Source organism: Balaenoptera borealis (assembly GCF_965194805.1).
Source record: "Balaenoptera borealis genome assembly, chromosome: 6".
In the NCBI taxonomy this organism is placed as follows: Eukaryota; Metazoa; Chordata; class Mammalia; order Artiodactyla; family Balaenopteridae; genus Balaenoptera; species Balaenoptera borealis.
In genome coordinates this window covers 78,189,290-78,204,913 of record NC_138863.1, presented here as the reverse complement: position 1 = coordinate 78,204,913, position 15,624 = coordinate 78,189,290, and the positions used below count along the sequence as shown (strand labels likewise).

At 42.1% G+C, this 15,624-nt stretch overlaps 1 protein-coding gene across 4 annotated transcripts in view; it reads left to right on the top strand.

Annotated features, from left to right (window-relative positions):
* Nucleotides 1–15,624, top strand: part of FMNL2 (formin like 2) — a 310,152-nt gene that overhangs the window by 278,201 nt on the left and 16,327 nt on the right. For all 4 annotated transcript variants that reach the window (XM_082395722.1, XM_082395719.1, XM_082395720.1 and 1 more), the window contains exons 12-18: nucleotides 2,450–2,599; nucleotides 4,220–4,321; nucleotides 6,068–6,380; nucleotides 6,723–6,926; nucleotides 11,965–12,089; nucleotides 12,728–12,930; nucleotides 14,382–14,616. In XM_082395722.1, the coding sequence (XP_082251848.1) occupies nucleotides 2,450–2,599; nucleotides 4,220–4,321; nucleotides 6,068–6,380; nucleotides 6,723–6,926; nucleotides 11,965–12,089; nucleotides 12,728–12,930; nucleotides 14,382–14,616 (1,332 nt within the window). The remainder of the gene's footprint in view (nucleotides 1–2,449; nucleotides 2,600–4,219; nucleotides 4,322–6,067; nucleotides 6,381–6,722; nucleotides 6,927–11,964; nucleotides 12,090–12,727; nucleotides 12,931–14,381; nucleotides 14,617–15,624) is intronic.

The window sequence follows — 15,624 nt, the reverse complement described above, 5'->3', positions numbered from 1 at the left end:
TAGTTAAAAGAACCAATCTGAGTAATGTGATCTGCCAGAGAAGCTGGATTCTTGCAGACCTCCTAGGGCCTTACATTGTCTTCTGCCAGCAGCCTTTTAGTACTGGAGTCAAATAACCTCTTAGAGCCTTGCTACAGCTTTCCTCTGCTTTTGGGCTCTGTCTGGGTCAAGTCTCACTGTACCCTTCATCCGGGCTGTTGGGCAATGTGCATTCTTAGTTACTCTGTGGACTCCATCTGGGCAGGGAAAGTCAAACCAAGACTGCTATAGAGTGATGAATAAATGCTTGGAGCATCAAAAAATAATGAGGAAGTGGGCACTAGAGACTTCCTCATGTAGCTGTTAAATTCTGCTTAAAGTGTTTGTGTCTTTAGAAATTCTGCTTTTAGTTCTTGAGAGAAGAGGGGTCTAAAGTTTCTCTTTCTCTTGCTCCCTTGCGGAAGTGCTCAGCCAGTTCCCTGAACTTCTTTGCCTAAAAAACAAAGTTGATGTGAAAATCATAAACAGACTTAAGTAGCTGTGTGTGCACAGGATGTGCCCTTGTCTTTTGACTCAGGCAGTTTTGTTTTCCCTACTGTGTAGGGAATGATCCACTTGAATTTGAAAGGCCACTAGTAATAGGGCAAGAATTGTTGACCTCAATTTCAAGCCTGTTTCTAACAGTGAAGAAAATAGAAGTACTTCCCTTGAACATCTCCAGAGTTCACCTGCCCATCTTCCTTTAGAGTGAAGCCAGGGAATTACACAGGCGGTTACCCTCAGTTTATCGCAAAGTGGAGTTGCAGAGTTGGTTACTCTTCAGCTCATGGCCTTGTTTATCAGACCAGCTGGGCTGCCCTTGAGTAGACTGGCCTAATGTTGTCTAAAGACTCTACTCAGCTGGAGCCATGAAAGATTTCCATTGAAAAGTTTGTTTGAATTGCTTTCCTATTTAAAGAATGACTAATACCTTTGACAGAATATTGTATTCAACAGTTTGTTCCTGCTTTGAAATCAGGGTTCCTCTCTTCTCTGTATCCACATGCCCTGAGAGTAGCAATATTTGAAGGAAAGTTGGGTGTATTCCTAATGGTGTTTAGTTCAGTTTTGTTGTGGCTGCACAGAGCTCATTTCAGGCGCCAGGATACAATGACAGGTAGTAACATCAGCGCCTGTTACTCACTGTGAATCTTGTGAAAAATCCCGCTAAGCTGCTTCTTCATTTTCTTTTCTAGACTTTGCCCTTGTTCAGAAATTTTTTTTCGGTTCTGACTCATAAACTAAGATGGAACATACTCTCTTCAAGACAGCTAAGATGTAGAATTCTAGATTAGACCTAGGAGAAAATCTGTTTTCCTGAGAATTTATTTGTAGAGTAGAATTCCTCTTAAAAATTTGATTTTTTCCCAAAACTCTGTATTTCTCTAACTTCCTGGTCTGTTGGTTCCGGACGTTGATAGAAGTGGTTAGAAGAATAATAACATAAGCATATAATATATAAATGCTTCATTAGTTTACAAAAACCCAACCTTTGTACGTCATCATTGACTTGTTCAGTAAATGTTTATTGGCGTCATCCATGTGCCAGATATTATTCTAGCCACTCATCTGCTCCCCAGGGAAAGATATGACTTACGTTCCTTGTAAGAAGGATTGACTGATTTACTTGACCTCTAATTTTACCTTAGAGCTAGTTGACTTCCTTTGGGATGCCTGGCCCTAGAATGCAGTGAATGGGGGAAAGGTTCCTGATCTGTGCTTTGGGAGCCCTGAGCTTCTCATGTTGGGGGAGTGTCTTAGCCAAGTAATTATGGGGGGATGGGTTCTAGGAACTAGTGCTAAAATAATCCCCAAGTCTAATATACTCTATCAGTGTCTTCCTCGACTCCCATGTACCCCTCACCCTCAACCGGAACTACCATCACTACCCAGGCAAGATACCACCCATTCTAATCTCCTCTACCACACAGATACCCCTCAAGTTTTATGTTACTTGTGACTGTTGTTCCCTTTTGATTTTTCTGTTATCTTGATTTCACCTGCATCAAAAATGTTTTAGGTTGGAATATATCTGCGTGGGGAATATATATCTACAGGAAGGATTAGGGAGGAAATGTGTGTATATTGGGGAGAGGGTAAGCACCAGAAATTAATCTGATGGTACCCTCTTAGATGGTTACTCCAGAGTTCTCTTAAGGAGAATGAGATACAAAACCCTCTCTTGGGGGACTTCCCTGGTGGTCCAGTGGTTAAGACTCTGTGCTTCCAATGCAAGGGGCCCGGGTTCCATAGCTGGTTGGGGAATTAAGATCCCACATGCCTCGTGACGTGGCCAAAAAAAACAACCAACCAACCAACCAACAAAAACCTCTCGTGGAAGGAACAAACAAAAACATGTAGGCTCTTGGGTAATTATGTTGTGTTTCCACAGATACGCTAACACCACGTTCTCCTGCATTTTGATTTTTAGAAGCTGAAACATACTGAGAGTGACAAGCTGCAGGTACAGATTCAGGCTTACCTGGACAATGTGTTTGATGTGGGAGCTCTGCTGGAAGACGCGGAAACCAAGAATGCAGCTTTGGAGAGGGTGGAAGAACTGGAAGAAAACATCTCTCATGTAACTACCTCTCAGAAAAAGAAAAATGGTTAACGTTTCAGCTAGGTGCAAGGCAGAACAGATGTTAGCTTTTATGGCAGTGAATGAAAGGATTTGAAGTCTAGGAATGAGATGCAACTTGAGCTAGAGAGCGATCAGAAGCCATTCTGGGCTCTTTCAACGAAGGCAGGTATGTTACTTACAACTAAGTGGAACCCGTTGCCTTCGTTCACTGCTCAGTTTCTGCTGAGTCCAGATTTCCTGGCCACCTTAGTTATAAGTACAAGAGAGTTAGAAGATTGGCATTACCTGAAGAGAAATGCAACTAAAATATGTCAGTTTGGTGAAGAAGTATCTTCTTCTGAATGTGAGTCATCTTGTACCAAATGTGTCCATGCAAGCTGTGGACGGGCTGATCTAGTGTCCGCATGATGCGGGTCTTCACTTTCCTGCCTCATGGGTACTCAAGTTCTAAATAGCTTCATCTCAACAGTAGCATTTGAAATCGGCAAGTTTTCCCATATATCCTCTTCTTTCAAGAAGTGTCCTCTCAGTATAATGAACAGGAATATGGTGTGTCTTAAAACCCAAACATTGTGAGGACCACATCCTTTTACTGAATTCTGATTGAAAGTGTCCTTGATTGTGAAAGGAATTGTCTCTTTTTGGAGGGACGTGGTTTGTCTCTTTGAACCATCCATTTATTTTTCTCTGCATTTTCTTAGTTAAGAGTATTACTTGTGCTTAATGTCCTTCCTCTTTTCCCATCAGTCTGAAAAGGGGCATCTTCATGGCTTGTGGTTTGGCCAAGTTGCCAAAACCCCTCCCTTTGTAAGTGCTGTGCTGACTTAGTTGGTACCTGCTTGGGGAGAGCATTTATAGGCTCTTCCTTTTTCTCTCTTCCCTTAAAATATTTATATTATATTCTGAACTTGGTCAGCGTAAATCTCCACTCTTCCTCCTCATCTTGCCTCCCTGATTTTCTTTATGTGTGACTATTCTCAGTGAGATGTAAGAAATCAGAAGTTACCCAATTTTAGAGCCTTATGTGAAAAGTAACTTTCACTCATGGCTCACCCCATCTTTCTCTAAAGCCTTAGCTGGCATTGCATGACCATACTTACATAACCTGCTATTGTAGTAACCACCTGTTTATTTGAACTACCCCTCCAAAATGACTTTTATTATTTGGATAGTTTGAGTCAAAACAAGCAGTAGTATTTTTTCAACTGGTGACTTATAACAACAAAACCAAGTTTTCTGGGTCAACAATTTTCAAAAGCTTTTGTCTAATGGCCTTTTCTTAGGGAGGGAAAGGTGAGTCGTCCTCTTTCCTCACCTACTATTCTCTACCCTTGCTGGCCCCTGCAGAAATGGAGAAAGACACACTGTGTATGTCAAAACACTAAGGAGCTGACTTATGGGTTTTATTAAGGATCCCTTGTAAATGAATTCCTCTTAGAAACAAGTATGTATTCAGCACCATCTTATAAATATTAACATTTCCAGAAAACAACTTGGGGAACACATGCAGGACTCTGCTGGGCCCCTAGTGGTCTCTGAGCTACACTTTCTGAAAACCAAGGACCTGATGAGAATGATCCTTTGTTGTAACACATCTTCCCTTTCAAAACTTTACAGTTGTCGGAAAAACTGCAAGACACAGAGAATGAAGCCATGTCCAAGATCGTGGAACTGGAAAAGCAGCTCATGCAGAGGAACAAGGAGCTGGATGTTGTTCGGGTAAGTGTGATGATGGCAGCCGCCCCAGGTGGGCATTGCAGGGAATGTCTCTAGCTTTAGCCTAGTAGATGGGACCCGCATATGTTCATAGCAGAGGGAGGCATGGATGCGGCATATTTACTGGAACCATTTCAGAGGTGAAACTCAAATGAAAAGTACACATAGTTAGGGTATGTCTTCACATGTGTGTGCAATCAGATGCTGGGGCTTCATTACTTCCTTATCACAGGTTTTGGGAGCAACAGTATTTTCCCATCTGGATGAGTCTGAGTGAATTCTGTGGATCACCCATTTGGTTGGAACTAAAAACACAGCATGGATTTAATTCATGCCACTTATTTATTTTTCTTAGGACTTGGACTTCTTCGTATTTCTTTGCTTTGCTTCTGCTTGAAACCAGGTTTGGCAGTTGCCATGGAAACGGTGAAATCACAACATAGACAAGACCTACTGGCATTCACCAAAAAAAAAAAAAAAAAAAAAAGGAGAGAGAGAAAGAGAAAGAAAAAAGTCAAAAGCAAAATCAATCCATTTTATTATCAGATAATTCCAGCTATTTTGTTTGGCTTTAGCATTGTTTTACCTTACAGGTCAGGTATTTATGGAGTGCCGTCCATGTGCTTGAACATAAAAACATCAAAATGCCTGGAGGGCTTTTAGGCAAATGGCTTGCCTTTACATGACCGTTAATGATATGGCACATTTTATGTGATGGTTATCATGTCTGTGTGTGTTGCTTGATATTCTGACAGGTCCTACAGTTAACTCTAGGAAATTTATTTTCTGGCACTCCATCGAGACAGAGTCGTAGCATATGGACTCAATTCAAGTTCAGACTCTCAGATTATTAATAATAGACAGGGTGTGAAGAATGTTTCCCTACCTGCTGGAGGTTTGTGGTGAGAGATCACGTGTGTAAGGCCCAGCAAGTGAGTTCCATAAAATCCTTCCACAGGAACCTCTGTGGACCCCTTATAAAAGGAACCGGGACAGCCTTTGAATTGAAAATTGTAACTTCTTTGTTTTCTGCGAAGAACCTAGACAGAAATAAGGAATTAGTGGAGGGAAGCATTGGCCTGTTTTGTGAACTGCATTACAAAAGGGAAAATGTTACAACAATTGCTGTCCTGAGCTTGGTCAAGGGGGCATTGTGAAGGCCAGAGAAATCCATTCAAAACAGTCAGCCCCTGGTTACTCATGAGTGGATTATTCCATGATTTGCAGATTTTTAATCCCAGTCTGACTTCTGTCCAAGTCTGATTTAGGGAGCTTTTGTCTACTGTTAGCTGATATGTATCTAGGAGTAACAAATGAATTTTAACAAAAGTGAAAAGAAAACATGCTGCACCACCAGAATACCCTCAGGATATTCCAAAGTCAGCTATAAAATTATTTTTGGGTCATCTCTGCCCTGTTCCTCTTCACCTGTGGGGAAAACTGACTTAGCTGTATTTATTAATGGAAAGAATTACCTCAACAGTAACAACTGCTAGAATGTATTGCATGCATTACCAGTGAACAATTGATAACGAATGGGACTCTGGCTGAGTTCCATAGAATTCCTATATATATATATATATATATATATATATATATATATATATATATATATATATATATATATATATAAGTATCCTTTTTCTTTTTTCCTTTTTTTTTTGTTATTTATCTTCAATTTGCCAATTTAACGGTAATAGGCACGAATGTCACGTGAAGACCAACTCTTGACCATGGGCTTTTTTGCAGGAAATCTACAAAGATGCAAATACCCAGGTTCACACATTAAGGAAAATGGTCAAAGAGAAAGAAGAAGCCATTCAAAGACAGTCTACCCTAGAAAAAAAGATTCATGAGCTGGAGAAACAAGGGACCATTAAAATTCAGAAGAAAGGAGATGGGGACATTGCCATCCTGCCGGTCGTGGCTTCTGGCACATTGCCCACGGGGTCTGAAGTGGCGGTGGGTGACTTTGTGGGACCAGTGACGGGGGCCGCCGCCTCGGGACCCTTGCCCCCTCCTCCCCCACCCCTGCCTCTATCGTCAGACGCACCTGAAGCCGGTAAGAAGCCTTGGCAAGAGAGCTGAGCTAGAGCATTGGGATATCTGTACTTCTTTTTTTACCTACGGTTCATCTATGTCCTTTGTCTGTTTCTGTTGGCATGTTCTTTTATTGATTGATTCTAAGAACTTTTTACCTTTTGAGATGAAGGGTATACGTCTTCATTTCACACATGGCGCAGAATCCTCCCCATTTGTCACCGAGGACATTTTGTAGTCTTTGGGGAAAAAACCCTTTGTCCTCCTCAGTGTTTGTTTTCAGGTCCTTTATGTACACATGGCATATTGCAGGAAAAACCCTTCCCCTGTTTTCAAAGTCAATTTGTTTCTTTTCTTTTGCTAGCGCGAAATGGTCCAGCCACGCCGCCTATGCCCCCTCCTCCCCCTCCCCCTCCCCCTCCCCCGCCTCCCCCTCCGCCCCCGCCTCCCCTCCCTGGTCCTGCAGCTGAGACTGTGCCGGCTCCCCCTTTGCCCCCCCCTCCTCCCTCTGCACCCCCGCTGCCCGGGACGTCTTCACCCACAGTGGTTTTCAACTCAGGATTAGCAGGTAAGAGCGCAGATTTAAGACCCAGATATTTAATACAAATACTCAACTGTCTCACCTCCAGAGGGTCCAGGCCATTCTTTCAAAGTCCAGGTCTCTTGTAAAATCACGTGTCTCCTCTTGATATAAGAACATTCCTGCTAATGCAGCCAGTAAAGGGGAAATTGTGCACAGGAGGCATTTTTCTTTCAGTAGCCTTTGTCACTCTTTCCGTGACAGGAAGTTCTGATCTCACACTGTCTTCCTACCTTTTCTCTCCCCACCTAGAGAAGGGAAGAGAGACAGGTTACCTTCTTAGGGATCAGTGCATTTTCATGGGTTCAGCAAACATGACAGTCCAAGCTCTGACACAGCGTGCTTTCAGTGCTTATGGCTATTTTCTTTGAAGGTATTTTCGATGGCATCTATAAAAGGGGAAAATACCTCTCTGTGTTAATTGCTTGATGTAGGCTTCCAGGCGTTTCTTCTGAGCATTTGAGGGCATCACAATTCACTACAGTGGAATTAAGCTTCAAAGGGAAGCATTGCCACCAGCAGTACCTTCTTGCCTTGAAATGCTCTGCTGCCCAGGATAGAATGCGGCATCCCTCCCTCACCAGAAATAAAACGGGGCGGGTGTGGGTGAGAGGAAGAGAGTTGCTCTAATGTCTTGAAATATAAGTTCTTATTTTTGACTCACGAAAATGAATTTTTACTCTTTTCTAAAATACCGCAAGCTGTTTTCCCAGTCACGGAGTGTTTCCCTGGCGTTTGGAATTGCTCTGAGCTTTGCCAAGCCGTTCCTGTGACGTCAGATAATTCTGCTGCCTCAACCATTTCAGTCCCTTCATGAGGTCTCTTATTTCTGATGAACTAGCACTCTAATGGTCTCATTTCCAAGGCTGCAGTGGTTTTCAGAGCCTTTTGCCCAAAGTGTAAATGATGGTCTCAGCTGTAAACGATGTCCCAGTCTCCATCTCTTAGCATGTCCATCCCATCAGCAGCTTTACCAGCCAGTCATTAGGACTAATTTATCCTGGTGACTGAAGCCCTTTTCGACACCAATAAACCACCTGTAACAAACATGTTCCACATCAGATCTGTGGTGTTTACTTCCACCCCAGCTCCTATAAAACTGTCAAACAAGATGCCTGTTCAAAGTCGTGTTGGCAGTAAACCAATGACTTACTTCGACCTTTCAAGGTCTCCCTCGTCTACTGCTTTCTTCTAAAACTTTTATTGCTTCTGAAGGACAAAAGTTAAAGGAACGTCATCATGAAACTGTTGGATTTTGAAACGTAAACAAACAGAAAACCTCTTAAGGAGCCCCAGGAATCTGTTACATCAACAGGCTGTTTTCAGTGATAGTGTCATTGCCATGCGCACGTGGGCCCACTGATGAGGCTTTCCCTGTAGCCCCTCAGGAGCGCTCGCCATGAGCGCGTGTCTCCTTTGGTCCTGCTTCCTTTCTCTCTGACAAAACCTAATGTGTGATACAGCCTCTACTTTCATTCACCTGGGCTCTGACTTGGACCTCAGAACTGCCTTGGTGGAGAGAAGAGCCAAGAGTCTCAGATGTGCACGTCCAGGACTCCTTTCTGAACGAGTCTTGGCCTCTCTGGTTAAATTTTTTCCTGGGTTCTTCTTCTTTACAATTTGTTGGCTCCATCGATTGCCTCAGTTTTATAGTGTGAAACTGTGTTCAGTTGATCCCTCACTGCTCCCTTCAGGATTCCTACATTGGGAAGTTGTCCCCTTTGTGTCTTATGCAATTTGAAGGACTGTATGTGGGACTGAAGAAACTCCTCTTCAGTGCCGTAAGCGTCCATTAAACAATTACAAGATGTTGTGTTTTACAAGACATAAGGATTATAAAATCCCTATGAGTCTTTGATAGCTTGAGATCAGGCAGTTTCTACAAGGCCTTTAATCTCTTTTCATTACTTATCCTTAATTCGGCCGTTAATACTTAGTGGTTGTAACCCATTTTGTGAGATGCTTTGCCAGTGTATTCAGTAACACTCTCTCTCTGGAACCAAGAGACCAGACAGCATCAGGATGTCCCCATAGAGCCAAGAGACAGCTGAGATGATATGCCAAGGGCCCCCTGGGAAGCCAGAAACCTGTGACATCACTAGACCCCTAGATCCACAGGCAACTGGATGTTTTATCTCTTCAGCAGGCAATGAGCAAGTGTCTTCTTGGTGACCAAGTCAGGGGACCAGGAGGAGGTCCCCTGAGTTTATCTTGTGGACTTTTCTTTGCATTTTATACAGAATATATTAGTAGTGTGAAATGTGCATTTGAAGTGTAAGGCGTACCTCCTCGAATCTGTTAGACCAACCTGGTTCCCATTCCCTGGTCAGGTCATCAATGACAGACCCCTGGGTAGTCTGTAACCTTTGCTGTTTCTCTTTGGAAGAATATGCTTTGGAACTTCACAGTGAGAACTGGGACTTCAGCTGATTATTTTTTCATTAAAAAAACTTGTTTATATCTTATGGAATACTTAGCGCAGGTCAGTATGGCTCTTTGGCAGCACTATAATGAAATCATTTTTCTCCCTTTTCTAAGAAAGAGTTATTTTTTAAAATAAAATAATAAGGGTGTCTTTAAGGCAGGTCTGAATGGAAATGAATTTTTGGCTCTGTGCTGCCTTGTGAAATGTGTCCCAGAAGCATGGAATTCTCTGCTAAGAGTGTGTGGACTGCTGAGCCGCTGAACACTAACCGTATCTAATTTTTCTTTTGTTATTTTCTTTGTTCTTTCTGCTTCCACAAAAGACGGGCCCATCAAGCTTTTCTGTAGGTTGCTCCTCCCCAAGTGTGTTGAGTGTCTGCCATGTGTTCCTGTGGGTCACGCTGTGCCTTGACATCTCCACCCCATCTCCCATCGAGCCATTGCATTTGCTCTGTGTCTGCGGGGAGGTGTGGTGCTGGCTAGCTGTTGTGATTCCAGGGTTGCCCACATGTTTTAGGTGAACCTGTAGAAGAGGTTATGGCCCTTTAAGCAGGCATCCTGGATTTCAGGTGCCCTGTTCCTTTCTCCCTGGGAAAAAGAATGTTTTTTAGTTTAGTTTTTAAAGTTGGATCTAAGGCCTCAACTCTAGAAGGATTTTAGGGTTTTTTAAAAATTTTATTTGTTTGTTTGTTTGTTTTTGGCCGTACCCCATGGCACGTGGGATCTTAGTTCCCCAACCAGGGATCGAACCCGTGCCCCCTGTATTGGGAGCGCAGAGTCTTAAGCACTGGACCACCGCCAGGGAAGTCCCTAGAAGGATTTTAGATTTATCCTGAGGGAGAGAGGAAGGCTCCTCCCCAGAACAAGGGAAAGCTGCTGGGTGCTGCTTTCCTAGTCCCCTCCCTCTGGTGCTCGGTTCTCTCCACAGAAAACCCACCCACCCACGCAGAGCCACTTCCTGTAGCTTGAACACTGGGAACGTGGTGCGTATCGTGGTCACCTATAGACCCTGCCTCTGCTAACCCACCCCCCCAACTCCCCAGTCAGAGTCAGGGCAGCCTTTCAGAAGAGAACTTTTTGGCCTGTGCTCTGATCGCAGGCTTATTCCTAATCTTGCTTAGAGAGTTAAAAGCAGGGTGACTGCACAGGGAGTTGCTTGTAGGGCGTGTCCTGAGGCCTGCGTTGTCTGTGGAGGGATGATGGAACTGGATGGCGCTGACCTGTCACCCCCACTCCCGTCCACCTCCTCTCCCTCAACTCTGCAGAAGTGCCAGACTAGAGGAAGGTCTGGTCCTTGGTCCACTGGAGGACATGGGCTTTCCTGGGTAGCGAGGACAGAAGTGGACACTATTGGGTAGTGGAGAGTAAAGTGTCACATTTGGCGGTGGAAAGCCTGTTTTGGCAAAAGCTGTGTTTCTGTGTTCCTGCATGCTTCTGTGTGGATCTGTCAGATGACATTCCCGCTGTTCACGTGGCCTTTGTAACTCTGGAGGAACGAGAGGCACTGTCTGTCTCCGTTTTTTCAGTAAGGCAGGCAGCCAGGTAAAAGCCCAGTTGTGTGTTCCATTTCTTTTGTTCTGCACTGAATTTCTTCTCCCTCCCTTCCCAAATAGTGTGGTGGGCATCCCTGAGACAGACTTAAGACGGTGAATATTTATAGCTAATTGGTTTGGGAAGACTTCTTTTGGTGTGTAGTTAATTAATGGAATTTTTAGTGGATTGCCTTTTTTAGCTCATTTCCCCAAAGTAAGAGGAGGTGGCACTCCCCCCACTCCCATCCCCTCAAAGGTGGGACCCTTCCTCTCTATGAAGAGGTTTTCAGTATTTGTAATGGGTGCATTCTTACCTTCTAGTTGCACGTAGTAGCTGATTCCTGGGGAGAGGTTGCACTTAAAAGAGAGGGGGAGGGGACTGTGGCCCTTCTCCAGAAAGCAATACAAACCCAGATTTCTAAGTACCCCTTTTGTCTTCTTAAACATTCTGTTTTGGGCCATTTGTGGCCCTTAGTCTGTTTGGCATAACTCTCAACAGCCAATATCATCCCCATTATTGAAATCATCCACAGGAGTGTATTGCTCTGGCTGGAAGTCAGCCTTCTTGACATTTCATTCCTGGTGGTTTAAGCAGACACTATCTGCAGTCTCTGATCATCTTTGAAGGTTTGTTTTGGAAATATGTGTTAGAGAACCAGAAATATAGGATGTCAGAATGCGACTCACATTTACCAATGTCAAACTAAGTGACACAGAGTATTTGCCCTCTCTATCTAATAATGTAAAGAATAATTTTTATTCCCCAACTCTTTATTTGTCCTAAGCATTGTCCTGACACTGTGACTGTATTTCAACCACCCAGTTGCCTGCATTAAAAAAATAAAAGCAAAAACCCCAGCTCTTAGGCAACTGTAACACACTGTTGTATCAAATGATGACCTCAAGTTGCCCTGGCCAAAGTGTTGCGTGATGTTTTCCATCTTTTAAAACACCTGGCCACCTCTTGCCAGCCTTCCTCCAGTGTTAGAGTGTCATCTGCAAGGACTGTTGTCTGATTGTTCTCGAGGGTTTTGGTGGAATCTTAATTTCATTCTGTCTGACCTCTGTAGCTGTGAAAATTAAGAAGCCAATCAAGACGAAATTCAGAATGCCAGTTTTTAACTGGGTTGCCCTGAAGCCAAATCAGATCAATGGCACAGTCTTCAATGAAATTGATGATGAGCGAATTCTGGAGGTATCTTTCTCATTGGTTAGAAACAAGGGGCCCTCTCTATGCAGCAAAGCCAGAATGGGTGCTGTGTTAACCTGAAAGTTTCTGCAATAAAAGCTAGTGTTTTAAGTGTCTTGATGTAAAGAAGAAAAGGAGAATAAAATTGGATGCTATTTTGTAAGGTGCTTCTAAAAATACATTTCAAAACTTATTATCCATTAAAATGGAATAGTTTTGAACATCTTCACTGTATGTCACAAAATGTACATCTGACACAATCTTTGCCCTTAATTTATAAAGGGGCATAAAAACCCTTTATTGAACTATAAGTGAAAAAGGACTCAATAATCACACCTACTAGCTGGTTTGGTGGATAGTTTTAGTCTGTGCTGGCCATCTCTACAAGGCAGTAATTGAAAGGCAATTGAGTTAACTGGTTGGAAACAGTTGTCTACTTTAGACATTTTTGTCTGTATATGTGGCATAAGTCATACAACACTAACACAAATAGAGAAATAGAGCAAGCCATGGCCAAAGACAAGTATCAGTACTTAGTAGAAAAAGTAACTTCTTTGATGCTTAAGAAACTGTCTAAATGGTGGCTTCCTGACTTCATTTTTAAGTATAATCTAATTTGCCTATTTCATTCCTCTCCAACCCAGGACTTAAATGTAGATGAATTTGAGGAAATATTTAAGACAAAAGCCCAAGGTCCTGCCATTGATCTTTCTTCAAGCAAACAGAAGATAACGCAGAAGGGATCAAACAAAGTGACATTACTAGAAGCAAATAGGGCTAAAAATCTTGCCATAACTTTAAGGAAAGCTGGAAAGACCGCGGACGAAATATGTAAAGCTATTCATGTGTAAGTTCAGGGCATTCTGAAAGATTATATCCTAGTAAATTTAGAATAAAAATGGTAACGCTGAAGAGGTGGACCAGAAATGACCTTCGGGGGTGCTATATTAGAATGAGTAATTAATTGTTTTAGAAGAATAACAACTGGATCGTGACATCATTTATTACCTTGGTCTGTTCTCTTATATATGCCTGCAGCAGTGCTTACATAAAAGGAAAGTTGAGAGAAGTATTGCAGATGCTAAGAAAAGGGAGAAAATATCAGTTTTCTGTGGAGTATCTAAATTTTATCCAGATTCGTTGAGTACAAATTTGATGGCATTTGTGGAATGATTCAACTCAACGCCAGATGCAAATAGGAGACAGAGGCATGTCTTAATTCATAACAATAGGAATGTGATTCCTGTTGCTGCTTAGCACTTTCAGGGCATCTTAAAGCAAGTTTAGTTCTTTTTTTAATCCTTGAACTGCAGAGAAGGCATTGATTTTATTTACTCTTCTATTAGAAGAATCTTTCTACTCTTTGAGTCATGGTGACTTTCAAATACGATAAGGATGTTAGTAGATGTTTTAGGAACTAATTCATCATTAATTGGTATTTCATAAATTTTGATCAGAGATTCTTAGGGGAGTAAAAGACACTGAGAAATCATTTGTTCCAGTTTCATGTCCTCAGCCAGGATCGTAAACTAGTAGTTTAGTGCACCCTATCATCTGTTCTGATTTCTGGTGTTGAAACCTGATAAGAATTCTGGTTTTTAATCTTCACATACCTTGTTTGTCATGATGATTAAGTGTAATTCTATTACTGAACAAAGATTGTCCAGAGAATAGAATAGAGATTGTAGCAAATACTTCTTTAGTTCAGATTGAGTATAGGTCCACAAAGACTGAGTATTCCCTCAAGGGATGTGTGCATTGAAGCCAAAGCATCCATATAGTACAGGCATTTTGATGCATTTTTTTTCTAAAGGAGAAAAAATATCCCAGACTTACTGGTTTAATTGAAATACTTTACAGAGTTCACCAGATATTCTGTAATTGTGTGTATAATATTATATCTCCTTAATTAGCAGTACTTCACATGCCTAAAAAAACATGTCCTTGAACCACTTAACCACCAGATACTTCAGCTTTCCTTCTGCTTCTACCTGCTGTCATTTACTATTGATTTCTAGAGGCTTAGAGCTATACTAATAGCCTAAAAACTGAGCATGGCAGTTGTGATAAGGTCCAGGTTTCCAGGAAGGACCGATGAGAGTGTTTGATGCACAGTCAAGAGCCAGCACCAGGGGACATGTTCACATCTGTAGACACCGTCCAGCTGTAGACATCAGCTCATCGACACGGTGGTTCATGAGCTGGACCAGGTGGCGGTGTGGCTGAGAGGGGAGGGGGTTTGCTCTTTAACACTGACTTTTGTCTCTTTAACACTGACATGTCCACCTCTGTCTTCAGATTTGACTTGAAGACGTTGCCTGTAGACTTTGTAGAGTGTTTGATGAGGTTCTTGCCAACTGAGAATGAGGTGAAAGTGCTGCGGCTCTATGAGCGGGAAAGGAAGCCCCTGGAAAACTTGTCAGATGAAGACCGGTTCATGATGCAGTTCAGTAAAATTGAGCGGCTCATGCAGAAGATGACCATCATGGCCTTCATTGGGAACTTTGCCGAAAGCATTCAGATGCTGACTCCTGTGAGTGGACCAACTCTGGCAAGGGAAGGGGTCCAAACAGATAGCATTTTTTTGTTGTTTTCTTTTAACTTTCTCCCAGAATTGCACTTAATGTCATGGGCTCTAAGACTTCTTCCCAGAACTTTCGACATGGCATTTTTATTTTTACCATCTTTTTCTCATTGTGTATGCCAAGTAAAATTGAAAATGGTGAATTTCCCCATTCCGTATTGCTCTTCTCCCTAGAGAATGCCATTTCCTGTGTCTGCAGATGTCCTTTGGATTTTAAAGGACACCTCAATACAGAGGACAAGGAGAATCATTTTCTCAAATTTGGTCCCCTCCTCAAGGTACCAGTCCTCTGGCTGGGTTACCAAGACTGAAAATTTAACTTTATTTCTAAAAACCATCTCATATCTTTAGTGAACAGGCTTATTGACTTTCATTGGAAGTGTTAAATTTGCCACGGGGGTCTTCTTCCTTGGAAGTTTGTTACAGTACATTGTGGTGGCGTAGAAATAATAACCAGCCATCTCTTGTTCCTTTGTGTTAATCTGGTAGAGACTTATGAATATCATAAATAGTTCTTTCCCAATTCTGTTTCTAAATAAGTGTTTGTTAATTACTGATTATAGTAGCATGTGTGTCCAAAATATGTTCTGAGAACTTCTACATGGTGATTATATTTCTTTGCTGTTTTGTTTTGTTTTTGTTCTTGGCTAGCTCCATTGATTTAAAAATATGAATTGTATTACATGATTAGAGATGGTGGGCAGGCTATTGAGTTCTCCTGGAAGACGCTGTTGACTCCTAACTTAAGTCTCATTGCTTACAGATTTTATGATAAGCTAGTTCTGATAATACTTCCTATTTAGAGAAGAGCTTACATGTAATGCTCTAGTTACCTAAGACCTAGCAGGACAACTTAAAATTTTTATGTTTAGGAAAAAATAGAATCTCAGCATTAAGGCTTTAAGTTCTAAATGCAGGCCTGTTTTCTTCTGTATTAAAGTTTTAGTTTTCAATCAG